This window comes from Mobula birostris, chromosome 3 (genome assembly GCF_030028105.1).
Source record: "Mobula birostris isolate sMobBir1 chromosome 3, sMobBir1.hap1, whole genome shotgun sequence".
Lineage (NCBI taxonomy): Eukaryota > Metazoa > Chordata > Chondrichthyes > Myliobatiformes > Myliobatidae > Mobula > Mobula birostris.
The window spans coordinates 146192744-146213048 of NC_092372.1; the positions used below are offsets into that span (position 1 = coordinate 146192744).

Below are 20305 nucleotides of genomic sequence, written 5' to 3' on the forward strand. Positions count from 1 at the left end.
CTACTTATCCTTTTTCATAGATGCTGCTTGGCCTACTGAGTTCCTCCAGCATTTCGTGTGTTTTACTTTACATAATAAATAGCTACCCATCTGAGAGCAGTCTTAGGTTTAGCAGGTCATTAGCTGAAACTCCTTGTGTCCACTTTCATTAGCTCTGATTAAATTATCTCAGGGCATGCATTAGTTCTCAAGCAGTTTGCAAGATGGAGGTTACAGAGCAGCTTCACAAAAGAATGACAACTATTTTGCCTACTTCCACTGTCCTAGATTCATTCAAATTCACCCATTTGGAGACTGTCATTCTTTCTGGCCAACACACTCAAACCCACATCTCTCAAAGTAAACATATTCTCAACTATTGAATCATGGCAGCAAATTTACATAAACACAATGCAACACATTCCTTCTTCTTTCTTGCAGGAATAAGTATTACGTAACTGTCATGTGCAGGATCAACAGTCTGCAGGCGTTATTACACTGTCTCCATGGATCTGACTGATATAGAGCCTCAGGCCAAAACATTGACTATCTATTCATTTTCATAGGTGCTGCCTGACCTGCTGAGTTCTTCCAGCATCCTGTGTGTGTTTCTTTGGATTTTCAGCATCTGCAGACCTTCTTGTGTTTATGATTAAATACCACAGAATCAATGGCCAGCACCAATGCAAGGATTATTTTAAAAGATGCCGTTGCTTCTAATTAGTTGTCCTCAGGACTGCTGCCAAGATTATTCTGGATGCTACCATTTAAATGACTTTGAGAGTTACACAGTATCCTAGCAAGTCATGCTCCCGTAGATGCCTCAGTCTGCTAAGGCATACTGTATCTCCAACTGGAGTGAGAGTGCCTCAGCTGGCTGTGCTTTCTCAGGATGAGCAGTAGGTGTGACAAAAGCATGTGAAAGGGAGAAAGTCAACAATTATATCACATATTACAATCATGGTTACTACCTCAGTATAGCAACACTAACTTTGCACGACATGGATTTCTTTCTTGTTCAAATTGCATTTTCTTTTGTATAATTTATTTTTAATTTATATTTTTCTTGTGAATGTGTCTCTCATGCAAGTAAATTTTAATTGCGCCTATGCATCCAGGTACTTGTGCTTATGACCATAAATTTGACTTCTGACTTTTGCCTGTATAGCATGGTTGATGACTGGATACATTAATGTAGTCTGTACTCCCCCGGAGAATGACAAAGCCATTTTATCTTCAGAGCCAAGTACCACACTGCCTGTATTCAAGCAATGTCACATGGATACTTTCCCAAGTGGGAGCACTTCAAAAATAAGTACTCAATTCCCAGAATACTCTGGTGGGAGAAACTCTCAAATACAGATATCTTTTCCTCTTCCTCCTCGTTTGAGACTATCAATGGCTTTGGTAAGTGCTGGGAAATACATCTGCCTCAAACTGCAAACTCATATTTGGGCACAAGAAATTGTGATCGAGACTGCGTGACTATCGTATTCATGAACTAACGTTTGTTTACTTTGCTGTGGTTCATACCTATGGGGCCACAGGGGAATCAAATTCTTGGTGCTTTCTCAGCTGTTCCTCTCCACTTCTGTGGAAAAAGATAAACCAGCAAACTTTCCAAAACATTTTCAATTACAGATACACAAAGTCCCCTGCGGATAAAACACTCAAGGGAAAGATTTCCTCTGTGTGTTAATCATAGCAACACTGTAGACAATTCTTATAACAAGTGAAATGTTCCCGCAACAGCAAACAACACCAAAAGGTTGCTCATTTCCTCACCAAATCACTTCATATTCATGAAAATTCACATTTATATAGGTGTAATCTATCATGCAGAGTGTGAAAATGCTAATGCTTCTTGCTCACTATGTAGATACAACATTCTTTCATCCCAATCTTTTTGACAGTGTTTTCTATGCTGTTATTACGTCCAATGCTTAAAGTTCATGAATCACTGCTCAGAGAAGTTCAGATTGTTTGATATGGTTTCTACATTTATCTTGATCATTCTACTGGAGGTACTAAACAGTAGGTGGAGCTCTGAGCACTCATAATACAATATATTGTACTGCACTAATAAAGCTAGAATTTTTTCCTTTCTCCAGCCCAGGAGAAAAGAGAACAATGAGCTCCTGAGGATTTCCCATGTTTGTCCATAATGTTGCTGGCTAGCTTTTAAATGGAGAGGTTACTCCTGGGCATTCTGCCAGTGTGGTATTTATACAGAGTAGGCGCACCAGTACGGATACTCCCAGAGGAAAGTCTTCAGTTATTCATCAAAATTACCAGGACTTTGCTGACTCCCGGGTGATCTCTGTGTTGTTTTTTCTCATTATCTTCTTCTACCTTTACTGATTCCACGCTCATAGTAAGAGGGCTCTTAAAGGAATTTATGCCAATGAATTAACAAGTACAAGGCAACGCCAATTTCAACTTGCACTTCAGAATTTCAGGGATTGTTTAAATTTGTGAAAAATTTTGCCTGAACAACACACACACACACACACACACCATCTTTTAAATTCTTAAGCAGAACAGTTTACCTTGCCCTCAGCAGCAACATACATGGGTGGCTGCTGTGTGTTGTAAGAACAGTACAAAACAGGCATTAGCAGGTTTGGAAATTCATACTTATTAACTACTCTTTTCGAATTACATTTTACAAATGCTACAAATTCATAAAGACTTCAGGTTTATAGATATGTTTCCATATTCTTCATGTCTCTATGACTGTAAGTTGTCAAAATATTTTTAGAACTTCCCTCATCAATTTCCCATGACCCAACAATATCTACCTATCAATAAAATCTTTGGGACACTCAACACCTTCTATGTTCTAATGGAAATTAGTTTATATTTTCCTCAGCAGAAAAATACACAGATGGATTTTACAGGTTTTTAAATTTGTAATCATTAAGTTACTTCGGTGGTTATGAACGACAAGGTTTGTAAATAGATTATATTATTTGCTATTCCATTTTCTCCATGATATTTTTATCCTGATCCTGAATCAGACAAAGTATTGCCTTTGTCAGCATGTTTCCATTTTATTAAATTATCAATTGCACAAAAATTCATATTCTTTTATTCAGTCCATTTTCTTGCATAACCTATGTAATACTTGTTTTGAGAATGCATGATAGCACCTTTACATCTTCCTGTTCCCTATACTGTACCTGCAAGTTATTCTACATCTAACTTCTCACTTAAATACTCCATTGTTCTGATTATTATGTCCATCCAGTACTCTTGGAAAAGCCTTTAGGTATTTCTGTCTGCATCTTCATTGTTGTTATCAAAGCTCTCTTTAAAATTGATCTCTTCAACTCAGCCTATGATCAGTCCTCTTCATATCCCCTCTCATAACTCTATATCTACTCTAATGTTCATAAAGCATGTCTTAATGTTTCAATGTGGATGTAATTAACTGTATTACATGACAAGAAAAAAGTAAAACTTATTACTACTGTCTACTTCTGTGCCTCTTTCTTGTTGATCATCAAGCCTAGACTCGTATTGATCTCGAAAATAAATGTAAGTCATCAGAAGAAATAATGGAGGAATAGATTAATGCCTGAAGATATCACTACCACCTTATAAGTTAATACCAACTTATACATCATATATTTGGTTCCCTCGGGACAGCCAGAGGATGTGACTGACACTGCATTAATGCCAGACTCAGCTACCAGAATGAAGAGAAATGCCTTTTCTTTTTATTTAGTTACACAATTCTGGCAAGCTTACTCAGATATGTGCTACAACTATACCAATGTCTTGTTGCATTAAATATATTTATTATTTGTGAAATAAAGTCACATTAAATACAAATTTTAATTATATGTATTGAAGCAAAAAACACTTTGTTTTATACCGATCATTTAATGTTAAAAATGAAATGGGTATTAACTTAGCATCTTATGGACAGGCATCATTTTATGAATAATGATTACTTTATCACAGACAGTACAAAATTATAGTACATTAATATAGGGGCTATTCATTTCCCCATTTAACATTAATACAGCTGAGTGCTATCAAAACTTTCTTATTATGCTTTTATCTGGACAACATTGCAATGTTCGCCTGATATATTACTATATATGGCAATAAAACAACTTCAGTTGGGGGAAGACATAACAACTATTTCCTTTAATAATCAATTCACATTAGTGAAGGATACAATATTATTGACACCTGCTAGCAAATTAAAATAATTGCTGACCAATTTATTTCGATCTTCATGATTTATTAATGCCCTTGGACAAAATCTTGTACCACTTTATACTCAGAAGGGGAACCTGTAGAAGGAAAAGTACAGTGAAAAGTAGTTAAAGTAATCCGATCATTTGATCCAAATATTAAAAGTATTTAATGCCTTAACTAGTTTATTTTTCATGCACTACCTACCAACAGCTGATGAGCGTTTTCCCATGAGTCCAACAAATCGCTCTAACTGAAGTCCTGTGAAATAAGTTATAAATACGGTAAGTTCATCAATTTATATTATAGATTCTATAATGTTTATCATTATCAAATGTCTCTTATTTATAACAATGGAGTTTATTTTTCTTGACCAAATAATAATTAAACAAGAGATATGTGCCATATTTACTTGCGTGAGCAACAATTATTATGCTATGTAAAACTTAACATCTATAATTACTTTCAACATCCATTCTGCATCACACTGTGAGAAAACAATGGGATGCATTCAGAGATGATGTTGGAGATACTGCAACCTTTTGCTGAATGACATCTTGAACAGAAAGTTATTCCCATAAATGGGAAGATAACAGGGCCATGCCAAGTGCCACACATCCCAGAAGGTGGACAGGGAGATACTGTAGATAAAAAAGGGTATAGGATATTTCCCTTTATTGAACAAGGCATAAGGAAGGGAATTGTATATGATTCTTAGGATGCATGGGGGTCTTTGGCGAATTGGCTGTTTGGGTTCAGAACTGGCTTGCTCATGTAGAAGAGAAAATGCTGTGGTCAAAGGAACTTATTTGAACTAAAGACCTGTAATTAGTGATGTTCTGCAGTGATCTGTGCTGGGACCTCTGTTGTTGGTGATGTGTATAAATGACCTGGATGAAAATGTACATGCGTGGGTCAGTAAGTTTTCAGATGATACCAAGATTGGTGGAATTGTGGATAGTGTAGAAGAGTGGCAAAGAATATAGTGCAATATAGATCAATTGCAGATATGGGCAGAGAAATGGCAGATGAGTTTAACCCAGCATCTTGGTAGGGCAAATGCAAGGAGACAGTACACTTTTAAGGGCAAGTGTTGCTGAGCAGAGAGATGTTGAAGTCCAAGTTCATAGCTGCTTGAAAGTGGTTATATAGGTCATTAGGATGGTTAAGAAAATTTATGTAACACTTGCTTTTATTAGTTGAGGCACTGAGTTCAAAAGTCAAGACATTATGTTGCAACTTTATAAAACTCTGGTTAGGCCACATCTGGAGTTTTGCATACAGTTCTGGTCACCCCATTATAGGAAGGAAGTTGAGGCTTTGGAGAGAATGTAGAAGGGGTTTACCAAGATGCTGCCTGGGTGAAAGGGCATGTGCTATCACGAGAAGCTGGATATACTTGGGTTGTGTTCTCTGGAGCAGCAGAGGCTGAGGGGAGATCTGATAGAGGTTTATAAGGTTATGAGAGGCATGCATGGAGGAGACAGGAGATATCTTTTTCCGAGTAGAAATGTCTAATACAATAGGGCATGCATTAAAAGTGAGGCGGGGGGGTAGGTTCAAAGGGGACGTGAGGTTTTTTGCTTAGAGAATGTTGGATGCCTGGAATGCACTGTCTGCTATTGTGATAGAGGCAAATACATTAGAGACTGTTATGAGATGTTTAGATAAGCACATGAATATGAGGAAGATGGAGGGATATGGCTATTGTGGATATGGTCTAAGGAAGTATTGCAGTAGATTTAAACATTGTTATTATTGTTAAGACTGAATTCACCATCTTGAAAACTTCTGAGACCAAGAGGTCATGTTGGAAAAGAATTGATGAAAGGTCCAGACCTGCACAAATAAATAGTTATGTTTACAAGTACTATAGAATAGCTGCTGATTTATACTGTTTAATAGCCATAAAAACATTCCATTTGAAAAATGAGCTGTAACATCATAAGATGTGAGCTATTTTAGTTCTCAGCATTTCCTTCAGCACAGTTTTAAAAATTAAGGATACAGCTTCATAAACTAAAGAGCTGGTAGATCATCTTGTTTATGCAATGAATATTAGAAAACTAAGACTTCAATGTTGAATGTAGTTCAATATATTACAATGGAGTAAAAATAACTATTTTGCAGAATCTACTGGGCATTACTGTAAATCTCAGATATTAGCCTATTTTTCAAAACTTACGTTTTTGACTCATTGGCTTGTTTCCTGGAATAGAGAAAAAACAAATACTTTACTTATCCAACAAACCTCCAAACAATAGGAAACATTTTCTTAGATTGAGTTGTTGATCCTCTGGAGTGATTTTATCTAATGAATTTGTTGTTACAATGCATCTCCAATTCATTGGTACAAATAATAGGTGAATGATTTCAAGCATTATTCCCTTTCAATATTATTGACTCTCATAAATTACATTCATTATCTGAGAATAAATCTAAACTTTGCTTCCTCTTGAATGAGTTATTACTGCTGACACCTTGGAAACCATATTTTAATACAATCTACTTGTTAAATTACTTCACACAGCAGCTGTAAATCATTTCCCACAAGGTCAAATCAGATAATTATAGTGTTTTCCATTCACACTGGCTTCAATTCTCTGATAGAGATGTTAAACAATTTTGGTTAATATAGCCATTAGGAACATCTACACACAGGAACAGAAAATTACTAAATGAAATATAACAGTGATCAATCCTTTTATATCTGAAGCAAAGACATCTACTTCTTTGGTGTTTCAATATATTTCAATAGCCTGGTTTGCACTCATTGGCAAGCGATGGCTTTGTTCATTAACCTTGTACATTTTCATAGAGATTGTTTATGAGTTTGCTACCAGAGAATTCTACAAATCTTGTGTCTTGTCCGGGGCTGTATGGGAATGGTAAAGGGAAGGGGGGCCCTCCGTGATCTCTGCCGCCCTCTGGTTTTTTGACCATGTCCGATTTCTCAAACTTCCAGTAATTGCCCCACCTTTACCATTCCCCCTTCCCATTTCGCACTCTCACTTTATCACCTGCTCATCACCTCCCTCTGATGCTCCTGCCCCTTCCCTTTCTTCCATGGCCTTTATCTCTTTCACAGCTATTTACTTCACCCCTCTCCCTCTCCCGATTTCACCTATCACCTACAACCTTGTACTTCTTCCTCCTCCCCCCGTTCCACAAAACTGATACCCAATAAGAATAACCATGACGGGTGGTTGCTGCAACTATTTGGTTTTGCTTGAACAAATGGACCCAGACTCGGTAGTTCCTCCGAGACACACTTTATTGATAATACAGAGAAGAAAATAGAGAGTTGTGAGAAATGCTTTATATTGTACACTACCTACACCACTAATAGGTAGGGCTAATGTAGGCAACCCCTAGTAGTCTACACTGCTGAGTATACTTAGCAACGTCTGTGTGGTCCCTGAGCAGGCGATCATCCGTGGACTGGCTAGGGTGGAGGTCCTTGGCTCCAGTTCAGCTGCTCGTCCCAAAGGTGGGACCCAGGCGAGTGGTCTGCCCAGGAAAGAACTTTCCCTCCTTTATAGCACTATCGCCACCTCCCAGTCCAGCTGGAAGGGACTAGGCATCCAATCTGGCGCTTACACAACCCTAACTTGGCCCAGTCCAAGTCCTGGCCACGTATTAAGTCAACATACATCCTCCATACCTGCAAGTACCAAGGTCGGGTGACCTTTAGCAACTGGCCTTTGCCCCCTCAGGGACAATGCATCCTATTAATCTTACAACCAAGCAATATAAAAAAAAACATTCTTTAGAGATAAGGTGATTAATTACTTTTACACAAATCAGCACCTTTAGTTTGCTCTCAGGCATATTATCCGGTAGACCAGAGACACATGTTGTTCTCCCCTTATCTAGTATCAAGGGTCAATCTGCCCAACAACAAAACAGGCCCACAAATTTCTAATTGTCAACTATTTCCCTGCCATGCCAATTTTCATACCCACACACACCTATCCATACACCATACACTTAGCTATACCACCCCCCCACCCCCGCCACCTTCCACCTTCTTTTCCTGACCTCAGCTTCTTTCCTCAGTCCTGATGAAGGGTTTCGGACCAAAGCGACAACTGTTTCTTGAATGTGTGTGTAAAGACAAAGCAACATTGCTTTCAGATGAACTTTGATAGAGTGGCATAAATAATGATAATTAAGGGAACGTCTGTAGATATTGAGGTAGAATATAAAAAGAGGTGGGATATTTATTTGAAAAGTGTAAATATAAGATACATGGAAAGAACAGGGTTTGAACTGGTCCCTTTGGTGAGTGAACATGCTTGCTTTTCTATTATCATTTCCCCTGTACATTTATACTTCGTGAAGTTATATATACTCCATGAGGTTCATGAGGTGGAAGTTAGGAACAGGAAGGGGTCAATAACTCTACTGGGTGTTTTTTATAGACCACCCAATAGTAACAGGGCCATTGCAAAGCAAATAGGGAGACAGATTCTGGAAAGGTGTAATAATAACAGGGTTGTCATGGTGGGATAATTTAATTTCCCAGATATCGATTGGCATCTCCCTAGAGCAAAGGGTTAAGATGGGTGGAGTTTGTTAGGTGTATTCAGGAAGGTTTCTTGACACCATATGTAGCTAAGACTGCAAGACGAGAGGCTGTACTTGATCTGGTATTGGGAAATGAACCTGGTTGGGTGTCTGATCTCTAAGTGGAGGAGCATTTTGGAGATAGTGATCATAATTCTATCTCCTTTACCATAGCACTGGAGAGGGATAGGAAATGAGAAGTTAGACAAGTGTTTAATTGGAGTAGTTGGAAATATGAGGCTATCAGGCAGGAACTTGGAAGCATAAATTGGGAACAGATGTTCTCAGGGAAATGTACGGAAGAAATGTGGCAATTGTTCAGGGGATATTTGCGTGGAGTTCTGCATAGGTACGTTCCAATGAGACAGGGAAAGGATGGTAGAGTACAGGGACCGTGGTGTACAAAGGCTGTCATTAATGTAGTTAAGAAGAAATAAAAGCTTACAGAAGGTTCAAAAAAAAAGTAATAATAGAGATTCAGAAGATTATAACGCCAGCAGGAAGGAATTTAAGAATGAAATTAGGAGAGCCAGAAGGGGGCATGAGAAGGCCTTCGCAGACAGGATTAAGGAAAGCTCCAAGGTATTCTACAAGTATGTGAAGAGCAAGATGATAAGACGTGAGAGAATAGGACCAATCAAGTGTGACAATGGAAAAATGTGTATGGAACTGGAGGAAATAGCAGAGGTACTTAATGAATACTTTGTTTCTGTATTCACTATGGAAAAGGATCTTGGCGATTGTAGGAATGACTTACAGAGGACTGAAAAGCTTGAGTATATAGACATTAAGAAAGAGGATGTGCTGGAGCATTTGGAAAGCATCAAGTTGGACAAGTCTTTGGGACCGGACGAGATGTACCCCAGTCCACTGTGGGAGGCGAGGGAGGAGATTGCTGAGCCTCTGGTGATGACCTTTGCATCATCAATGGGGACAGGAGAGGTTCCGGAGGATTGGAGGGTTGCGGATGTTTTTCCCTTATTCAAGAAACGGAGTAGAGATAGCCCAGGAAATTATAGACCAATGAGTCTTACTTCAGTGGTTGGCAAGGTGATGGAGAAGATCCTGAGAGGCAGGATTTATGAACATTTGGAGAGGCATAGTATGATCAGGAATAGTCAGCATGGCTTTGTTGAAGGCAGGTCCTGCCTTACGAGCCTGATTGAATTTTTTGAGGATGTGACTTAACACATTGATGAATGTAGAGCAGTAGATGTAGTGTATATGCATTTCAGCAAGGCATTTGATAAGGTACCCCATGCAAGGCTTATTGAGAAAGTAAGGAGGTGTGAGATCCAAGGGGACATTGCTTTGTGGATCCAGAACTGGCTTGCCCACAAAAGGCAAAGAGTGGTTGTAGATGGGTCATATTCTGCATGGAGGTTGGTGACCAGTGGTGTGTCTTAGGGATCTGTTCTGGGACCCCTACTCATCGTGATTTTTATAAATGACCTGGACAAGGCAGTGGAGGGATGGGTTAGTAAATCTTCTGATGACACAAAGGTTGGGGGTGTTGTGGATAGTGTGGAGGGCTGTCAGAGGTTACAGTGGGACATCAATAAGATGCAAAACTGCGCTGAGAAGTGGCAGATGGAGTTCAATCCAGATAAGTGTGAATTACTTCATTTTGCTAAGTCAAATATGATGGCAGAATATAGTATTAATGGTAAGACTCTTGGTAGTGTGGAGGATCAGAGGGATCTTGAGGTCCGAGTCCATAGGACACTCAAAGCTGCTATGCAGGTTGACTCTGTGTTTAAGAAGGTATACGGTGCATTGGCCTTCATCAATCATGGGAATGAGTTTAGGAACAGAGAGGTAATGTTGCAGCTTTATAGGACCCTGGTCAGACCCCACTTGGAGTACTGTACTCAGTTCTGGTCGCCTCACGACAGGAAGGATGTGGAAACCATAGAAAGGGTGCAGAGGAGATTTACAAGGATATTGCCTGGATTGGGGAGCATGCCTTATGAGAATAGCTTGAGTGAACTCGCCCTGTTCTCCTTGAAGCGACGGAGGATGAGAGATGACCTGATAGAGGTGTATAAGATGATGAGAGGCATTGATCGTGTGGATAGTCAGAGGCTTTTTCCCAGGGCTGAAATGGCTAGCACGAGAAGAGACAGTTTTAAGGTGCTTGCAAGTAGGTACAGAGGAGATGTCAGGGGTAAGTTTTTTTACGCAGAGTGTGGTGGGTGCGTGGAATGGGCTGCCAGTAACGGTAGTGGAGGCCGATATGATAGAATCTTTTACAAGACTCCTGGGTAGGTACATGGAGCTCAGAAAAATAGAAGGCTATGGGTAACCCTAGGTAATTTCTAAGGTAGGGACATGTTCGGCACAGCTTTGTGGGCCGAAGGGCCTGTATTGTGATGTAGGTTTTCTATGTTTCTATAATGTTCCAATATTCTACTGAAAATACAAATTATAATAGAACATAGAATAGTACAGCACAGTACAGGTCCCTCGGGCCACAATGTTGTGCCGACCCTCAAACCCTGCCTCCCATATAAGCCCCCAAATTAAATTCCTCCATATACCTGTCCAGTAGTCTCTTAAACTTCACTAGTGTATCTGCCTCCACCACTGACTCAGGCAGTGCATTCCACACACTAACCACTCTCTGAGTGAAAAACCTTCCTCTAATATCCCACTTGAACTTCCCACTCCTTACCTTAAAGCCATGTCCTCTTGTATTGAGCAGTGATGCCTGGGGAAGAGGCGCTGGCTATCCACTCTATCTATTCCTCTTATTATCTTGTACACCTCTATCATGTCTCCTCTCATCCTCCTCCTCTCCAAAGAGTAAAGCCCTAGCTCCCTTAACCTCTGATCATAATGCATACTCTCTAAACCAGGCAGCATCCTGGTAAATCTTCTCTGTACCATTTCCAATGCTTCCACTTCCTTCCTATAGTGAGGCGACCAGAACTGGACACAGTACCCCAAGTGTGGCCTAACCAGAGTTTTATATAGCTGCATCATTACATCGCGACTCTTCAACTCTATCCCTCGACTTATGAAAGCTAACACCTCATAAGCTTTTTTAACTGCCCTATCCACCTGTGAGACAACTTTCAGGGATCTGTGAACATGTATCCCCAGATCCCTCTGTTCCTCCACACTACCAAGTATCCTGCCATGTACTTTGTACTCTGCCTTGGAGTTTGTCCTTCCAAAGTGTACCACCTCACACTTCTCTGGGTTGAACTCCATCTGCCACTTCTCAGCCCACTTCTGCATCCTATCAATGTCCCTCTGCAATCTTTGACAATCCTCTACACAATCTACAACACCACTAACCTTTGTGTCATCTGCAAACTTGCCAACCCACCCTTCTACCCCCACATCCAGGTCGTTAATAAAAATCACGAAAAGTAGAGGTCCCAGAACAGATCCTTGTGGGACACCACTAGTCACAATCCTCCAATCTGAATGTACTCCCTGCACCACCACCCTCTGCCTTCTGCAGGCAAGCCAATTCTGAATCCACCTGGCCAAACTTCCCTGGATCCCATGCTTTCTGACTTCCTGAATAAGTCTACCGTGTGGAACTTTGTCAAGTGTCTTACTAAAATCCATATAGATCACATCCACTGCACTACCCTCAGCTATATGCCTGGACACCTCCTCAAAGAATTCTATCAGGCTTGTTAGACACGATCTGCCCTTCACAAAGCCATGCTGACTGTCTCTGATCAGACCATGATTCTCTAAATGCCCATAGATCCTATCTCTAAGGATCTTTTCCAACAGCTTTCCCACCACAGATGTAAGGCTCACTGGTCTATAATTACCTGGATTATCCCTACTACCTTTTTTGAACACAGGGACAACATTCGCCTCCCTCCAATCCTCCGGTACCATTCCTGTGGACAACGAGGACATAAAGATCCTATCCAGAGGCTCAGCAATCTCTTCCCTCGCCTCGTGGAGCAGCCTGGGGAGTATTCCATCAGGGCCCGAGGACTTATCCATTTTAATGTATTTTAACAACTCCAACACCTCCTCTCCCTTAATATCAACATGCTCCAGAACATCAACCTCACTCATATTGTCCTCACCATCATCAAGTTCCCTCTCATTGATGAATACCGAAGAGAAGTATTCATTGAGGACCTCGCTCACTTCCATAGCCTCCAGGCACATCTTCCCACCTTTATCTCTAATCAGTCCTACCTTCACTCCTGTCATCCTTTTTTTCTTCACATAATTGAAGAATGCTTTGGGGTTTTCCTTTCCCCTACTCGCCAAGGCCTTCTCATGCCCCCTTCTTGCTCTTCTCAGCCCCTTCTTAAGCTCCTTTCTTGCTTCCCTATATTCCTCAATAGATCCATCTGATCCTTGCTTCCTGAACCTCATGTATGCAGCCTTCTTCCACCTGACTAGATTTTCCACCTCACTTGTCACCCACGGTTCCGTCACCCTACCATTCTTTATCTTTCTTACCGGGACAAATTTATCCCTAACATCCTGCAAGAGATCTCTAAACATCGACCACATGTCCGTAGTACATTTCCCTGCAAAAACATCATCCCAATTCATACCCGCAAGTTCTAGCCTTATAGCCTCATAATTTGCCCTTCCCATATAATACATGAATAATTTAGTTTTTTATACTCACAGGTTCTAATTAGGTATATTAAGTGAAAATGACTAAATGATTTTGTGTGTTCCATTTTTTAAAGGCAGCTCTTTAAACTAAGGTGATTTCTGTCTATATTCCAGCATATCATCTCCAGATGTCAAAATGATCAAATAATCTAAGTGACCTTGATAGCGAACTAGTTACTGTGGGTCTCCCCTTCAAAGTAACTAACTGTGGAATTCTTTATGATTTTTCTTCTGTGGTAATTCTCTAAAATTAGAGCAACCCTTGTGTTAAGCTGTGAGATGTTACTTTCAAAGTTATTGATCATATGGCAATACATTAAAATATAGTTTTGTTTGGATAATATGCTATGGCTTGTTATGTATAACCCATAAGACATTCTATTCCCACTTCAGTACAAAAACACCCTGAAGTTGGCTTCTTGATGCTGAACACAACAGGATTACATCATGAGATGTCAGCTTGCTCCTCGTGTTCTACAAAACACTGCTCTTCTGAGGATTCTACATTTGCAACACAACAGAAAGGAAGGAGACTTACATCATTTGTTAGTTTGCAGATCACACCATGTGTGGAATTCACAATTCTAAATCCTTGAAATATGATCTTCTGTTAAGTACTGCATGATTATTATAAAAATGATTATTTTTGTTTGTCATTTGACACACTGTGTATTTAATTTAAAGTAAATTACTTGATTCTGTGCACAATCAAAGGTGTTAATTTAAAAAGAAAAGATAAAGCATAAATACAAAGTACTAGTGTTTGGATTGGTGTACTTTTTCTTCTTGGGTCCTTGACTCCCAGCGGAGTTCCCATTGGTATTCTTAACAGCATTTAAATAATAATTTAATGAACTCTATGGTGGGCCAACACAACTTTTACAGCACTATAACATTTATAACAATCATACCTCTAATGACAGTCCTCAGAATATGTAATTAAAGAACCCTTTGGAATGAACTCACACCAAGTAGAAAATGAAACATATTATAATCACAAATATTTGATAATTTTAGTTTGTAAAATATAGAGCATAGAATATGGAAATCTACAGCACGTTACAGGCCCTTCGGCCCACAATGTCAACCTGCGCAGAAACTTTGAGTGTCCTGTGAACAAGAACCCCCCAGGATCTCTCTGATCCTCCTCACTACCAAGAATCCTATCTTTAATACTATATTCTGTCTTCAAATTTGACTTCCCAAAATGAACCACTTCACACTTATCTGGGTTGAACTCCATCTGCCACTGCTCAGCCATTTGTGCATCCTATCAATGTCCCACTGTGACCTCTGACAACGCTCCAGACTACCACAACACTCCCAATCTTTGTGGCATCAACAAACTTACTGACCCACTCTTCTACTTCTTCATCCAGATTATTTATAAAAACCACAAAGAGGAGGGATACCAGAACAGATCCCTGCAGAACACAACTGGTCACCGTCCTCCATGCAGAATATGAATCATCTACAACCACCCTTTGCCTTCTGTGAGCAAGCCAATTCGGGATCCACAAAGCAAGGTCTGCTTGGATCCCATGCCTCCTTACTTTCTGAATGAGCCAAGCATGGTGAACCTTGTCAAATGTCTTACTGAAATCCATATACACTACATCAACTGCTCTACCTTCATCAGTTTGTTTTCAGTTTTCATCCTCAAAGAATTTAATCAGGCCCGTAAAGCACGACCCGCCCTTGACAAAGCCATGCTGACTATCCCTATTCAGATTATGTCTTTCGAAATGTTCACAAATTCTGCCTCTCAGGATCTTCTCCAACAACTTGCCCACCACTGAATAGGATGTTAAAATATACATACAGTCTATATATACTGCAGATCTATAATTAAAATGTTAGCACCCTAGCTAACCAAACCAGGACGTTCTTGTGAGACATTTTATTGAGATACAGCATGTAGTCGGCGCGTTCGGCCCTTCGAGCCACTGCTACACTGTAACCCTAACCTAATCACAGGACAATTTACATTCTACAATGACCGATTCGCCTCTACTGTAAAACATTGTGCTAACCACTATACTGCCGTGCCGCCCCCGATATGAAATTATCTTTTGTTATATTCGCCTTGTTGAATATTCCCAGTAATTTCTTTTGTCCATAAAATCAGGTTTCTTTGCGTTAAATGCCATTTACGTTGGTTTATAGGTTGACATAAATGTAGTTTATCTTACTATACGGCAATGAAAAAGAACACTTTACCTAGTGATCTCCTCCCCATTAAGGCGTAGAACTTCTCAGGTCGCGGTTTCCTGACCATTCGGCGCAGGAGATCCCGAACAGAGTTCTCTTTAAGTTCCCTTTCCTGAAATCAAATCGTGTTGGAGAGCGTGAGGAGCTGAGCTGGATTTTATCACCTGTTTAGCAGCGTTCTGTCAGACAGGAGCAGCAGGCCAAGCAGGGACAAAACAAACTGAATACGAACCTGTCCTTAAACCTGTTTTCCGCTATGTGATTGATCCTAGTCTTTGATTTTAAGGTGTCATCTCGGGAGTACGCATTGTTAAAAAAAGAGCAATTTACAGTATTTCAAAATGCCCAAGCGCTGCTTCTTCGACCAACCAATGTGCCATCACTAAATGAAACTATGCGAGGAATAGTCGCTTCAGATACTGACCGTCTTTATTATCTCACGGCATGGATCCCCCATCCCCATGGATCCCACGCAATAAAGCGCAAACAAGGTCTGCGAATAATTCCATACAGATTCTGATGAAAAGCCCCGGGAAGATGGTCCTAGTTTCTCCACAGGTACTGCCTCACTGAGAACTTCCAGCAGTATCTGATTTTTTTAATATTTCAGGTTTCTGAGATCGGCAAGGTTTATAAAAATTATGTTGGGAAAATGCGCTGTTTGCTGATACCTCCGTCAAAGTTAACCGCAGCCTGTTGCTCTGATATACAGTACTTGATTTCCAATCTCTGTCAATTCACATACATTCACAATTCCTCACGGTTACTGGAACATCTCCTATTGTCTCATCTGTGGGACAGAGGTTTCAGAGAAACCTTTTTTTTGCAGTCGGTACATTATTCTAATTATACTATTGACTCTCCGCTTCGACAACTTGTTGCAGTTGAAGCTAGCCCGGAGTATAGGTATTTTCTTATACTTTGACAGGATGTGGCCAAAGTATAAAGTTCCAGGTACCTAGTTGGGAATTGGAATGTTACGTTGGGCAACACAGTCAGTATGGACGAGTTGGGCCGAAGGGCGTGAAAACATGCTGTATAAAACATGCCATATAACTACGACTCCATAAAAGAATGAAGTGCGGATTTACGAAGCTCTCCTTTTATGCTCTCTCAGTTTTAATTCCAAAAGAGCAACTGTGAGTGAATTGTTCGCATACAATTACATCCACATCTGACTACTCCCTCCCAAGTATCCAATTCAAAATTCGCTTTCATAAAATCTCCTTATAGTCACCAACCATTTTCTGAACCAAATTTGATGAAACCCCTATGACTTACCACAGCAATGAATATGTTTTATTTATCGTTATTTTACTGCACTGGCATTCTCGTCTATGATAGAATATTTTGGGACCACATTTTGATTCAGGTAAATGCTAAACTATTTTGAAAACTGGTCCCACAAATGCCCATCACACATTACAAACTCTGAAGGTATTTTTAAAAATTGGCTTTGATGTAAATACAAATTTACTTTTCTCCCCTCTCTCGTCGTAAATAGTGACTTTCCAATATTACCTGACTTTGATTGCTGGCAAGCCAAAGCGATGTGTCTTCACTTGGAGAGATCTCTTCGCAAAAGGCTTCTGCCAAAATCAGGAGGACTGCACTCAGTGCGAGCAGGCGGTGACTTTTCATCTTGGAAACGGGGAGGGTGGTAGTCACTACGGCTCCGGCTGTGTGGGGCTGCAGCCGCGGAGGGCAAGTAGAGCGAGTTCAAGGGACGGCAGCTGGAACTGTCTCTGTGCCCTCCTCTCTTGCCTCAGAGTGTGTCCTCCAGCTAGTCCCGGTCCAACTCGTGCTTTTCCGTCCGATCCCGGAAATCACCGAGATCTCTCGATCCTTCCCCGACTGGCTGAGAATAGCTGCCGATAAACAGCGGCAGTCCTGAGAAGATGGATAAGGATGATCTTCACCAAGGAGCAGTTTGACAGTCTGCGTTCCAAACCCTTGGTCACAATGAAAGTCCAGTAAATGCAACGCAATTTATACCCTGAACTGTTGGGTCGATACTGTGCAGGCTTTTCACTGGTTCAAAAAATTAGCCCGCCGGGAGTTCGAAGATGAACGAGCCTTCCTTCAGCGTGACGAAATGAATTAAAGAATCGATCTTTGAGTTCAGAACTGTCAAGATCTACAGTATATTTACATATCGTCTGAGTTCTTAAATCATTTTCTCAGATATAAGTCATAATGTGACCATGTGCCTTAATCGACGTCAGTATTTCGCATTTTATTTCGTTTCTGTGTAACAGTTGGTAAGGAGTCGGTCATCTCATGCGAAATTCTTTCAATAATTGTGATTGAATTGCTGAAATAAATAAAAAGCTGTTTTGGATGTTCAAATGAAATGGTAAAGCTACCTTGGTAACAAATCAAAATGTAAAAGAGTACTTGATTCTCCACGTGCAATTTGCATAATAATTACTGAATTAAGGATTAGGACTACAATTAAACTACAATATAGACATTATTTATCTTATCAATTAAATCAGTGGATACTTAACTGTGTTATTACATAGTAATCACAAATTTGCTCGATGATTTGCAATTACTAATTTCACAAGAGAGTGGTCTACTGTATTGGGATTCAGTTTACTGTCTTAATGTGCCGTGCGAGTCTATTATCTCTCAGTAGCAATTTCATATCTGAACAAACTTATACTTAAAATTGCCCTTAATTTAACTCCAGTAACAATCTAATATTTTTGATTCAAGGATTGCATGTATCAATAACCTTGACAAAACACTGAAGTTGACTTTCTAAGGATGATTAATATAACAGATATAGTGTTATTAAAGCAAAATCAAATATTCCATCTATCAGATTAGCTTCAGTTAACAAGACTGATGTTCGCAGTTACTGGCAATTATAGAATAGTACCAGAAACAAGAAGATTTTATGTTATGATAAACCGTCTTTTTTTGTCTCATCTGTGGGAAAAATCGTGATCTTCTCTCTCTCTCTCTCTCTCTCTCTCTCTCTCTCTCTCTCTCTATATATATATATATATATATATATATATAATTTAATTAGAATTAATCTCTCTTTATTAACCTTGCAGTGATGGTCAGTATTAAAGACACCGACTAAAAATCTCTCACGTTTCTAGGTTTTAAATGTTACTTTTGCAATTTATTTTACGATCGCAAAACAATTTTAAAAATTAAGTAAAATATGAATAATTAAACTGTTAAACGTCACAACGTGAAATTCAGGAAACGAAAGCAATATTTTAATTATTTTGTGTTCATTTTGTAAAACAAGAGGGCATCTGATATTTGGATTTTTCTCAGCTATTACAATTTATTTTTTCTCTCTCATTTTCCTTCAGCCTTCACGTCCCCCTATCTTCATGTGAGCTTTGTCACTTCTCCCAATGTTCCGCTTTACTTTACCACTTAGGTGCGCTAGAAAATGAGTTTGTTTTAACAGTACTTGATTATGATTGGAATTATTCCTTCGAACAATGGAATAATTTGAGTGAAGCAACAGACTATGGATGCTACTGTGTTAAAAGGAAAGCGGAGGCAGGGAATTTCATTTATTGACGTCTGGTGTGCGAAGCACTAGCAAAGTAGTGCGCAGTAGTAGTCATAAATAGGGTATCTTTATGACTGCGACTGTGGAGAGATTTGAATGCAGGAGTAACAATTTCAAAATCCAGGCTTGCGCAACTGGAAGCCAATGGGCACGCTACACCAGAAGCTTCCAATCTTTTTTGTGCCATGGGCCCCTACCATCAACCGAGGAGTCTATGGACCCCCGGATGGGAACTCCTGCGCTATACCGAGGAACGCTTTCCTGTTTCAGGATGAAGTTAAAGATAATTTATTCAAGGGTATGCTGAGAGTACAGATGTTACCAGTACTGTATTGTGAATACCATTGTTCAAATGGTTAAACACCCCATTTAACCTCGTTGTGATCCTAAAGTAAGACACCACAGATGCTGAAAATCTGAAACGCTGTCGACGCAGAGAATATAAGAAACAACGGTCAGGTTTAGGCAACATTTGCGAAGGGAGAAACAAGGTCAATATTTCAGGACTGATGTTACAAGCCTGAGCCCTTCTTTCATCCCAGCTGTGCACAAGGAATCTCGACCCTTGGGAGGGATGTTCGCACAGTTTGTTGCGGGCGAACACCGCTCAATCCCCTGACAGCAGTGGGTCTTTAGGGTATTCGGAAACATTTAAATTAACTCTGTTTAATAGGAACACCTTTCACCTTCGGTTCTAAGCATGATGTGGAGGCATATCAGACGGAGACTGGAACTTGGGTGCAGCTGACTACTGCTAATTTATTCAGATCTCAGAGCGAAACATGGAACATACCAGCTTTGCCAACATTTTCCATCATCATTCTTTGTCACCCCTGCTTCGTTTTATAAACAGACTAGACAGATTTTTTTGCAATTCTTCTGGTTACAGCTGTTTCCCGGAGTACTGCAAATGATATCTTAAAATCCTCCACCCTTTAATGGAAGGCAAATACCAATGAGTGAGTGAGGCATTTATTTTTTCCGAAGCGCATCCTATGAATTCCATTAGAAGTAATTACTCGCTCGAAAACTGATCTTTTAAAGTGATTTGACCACCTTTATCCATGGATTACGATACAAAAGTAATTAAAGGCCCCTTTTCTATCTAATTGTCTCAAAGCATGAAACTCCATTCTCCGGCGATGCAGGAAGTGTTTCCATGGAATGCAGAAGCTC

At 39.9% G+C, this 20305-nt stretch overlaps 1 protein-coding gene across 1 annotated transcript; it reads right to left on the reverse strand.

Moving 5' to 3' along the window:
• Positions 1-3626: 3626 nt before the first annotated feature.
• Positions 3627-17523, reverse strand: LOC140195310 (protachykinin-like). The gene is made up of 5 exons (XM_072253417.1): positions 17104-17523; positions 15592-15694; positions 6374-6397; positions 4396-4449; positions 3627-4286 (listed from the first exon to the last, which is right to left on the reverse strand). Exons 1-5 carry the CDS (start codon positions 17221-17223, stop codon positions 4237-4239), a joined length of 351 nt encoding a protein of 116 aa, XP_072109518.1. The 5' UTR covers positions 17224-17523; the 3' UTR covers positions 3627-4236.
• Positions 17524-20305: the final 2782 nt, after the last annotated feature.

What these genes read in the sequence shown, in the direction of transcription:
- LOC140195310 (XM_072253417.1), bottom strand. Translation starts at nt 17,223, where the DNA reads ATGAAAAGTCACCGCCTGCTCGCACTGAGTGCAGTCCTCCTGATTTTG. An exon ending in TTGCCAGCAATCAAAGTCAG is followed by an intron (nt 15,695 to 17,103) that starts GTAATATTGGAA and finishes ATTTGATTTCAG; the next exon opens with GAAAGGGAACTTAAAGAGAA. An exon ending in AATGGGGAGGAGATCACTAG is followed by an intron (nt 6,398 to 15,591) that starts GTAAAGTGTTCT and finishes TCTCTATTCCAG; the next exon opens with GAAACAAGCCAATGAGTCAA.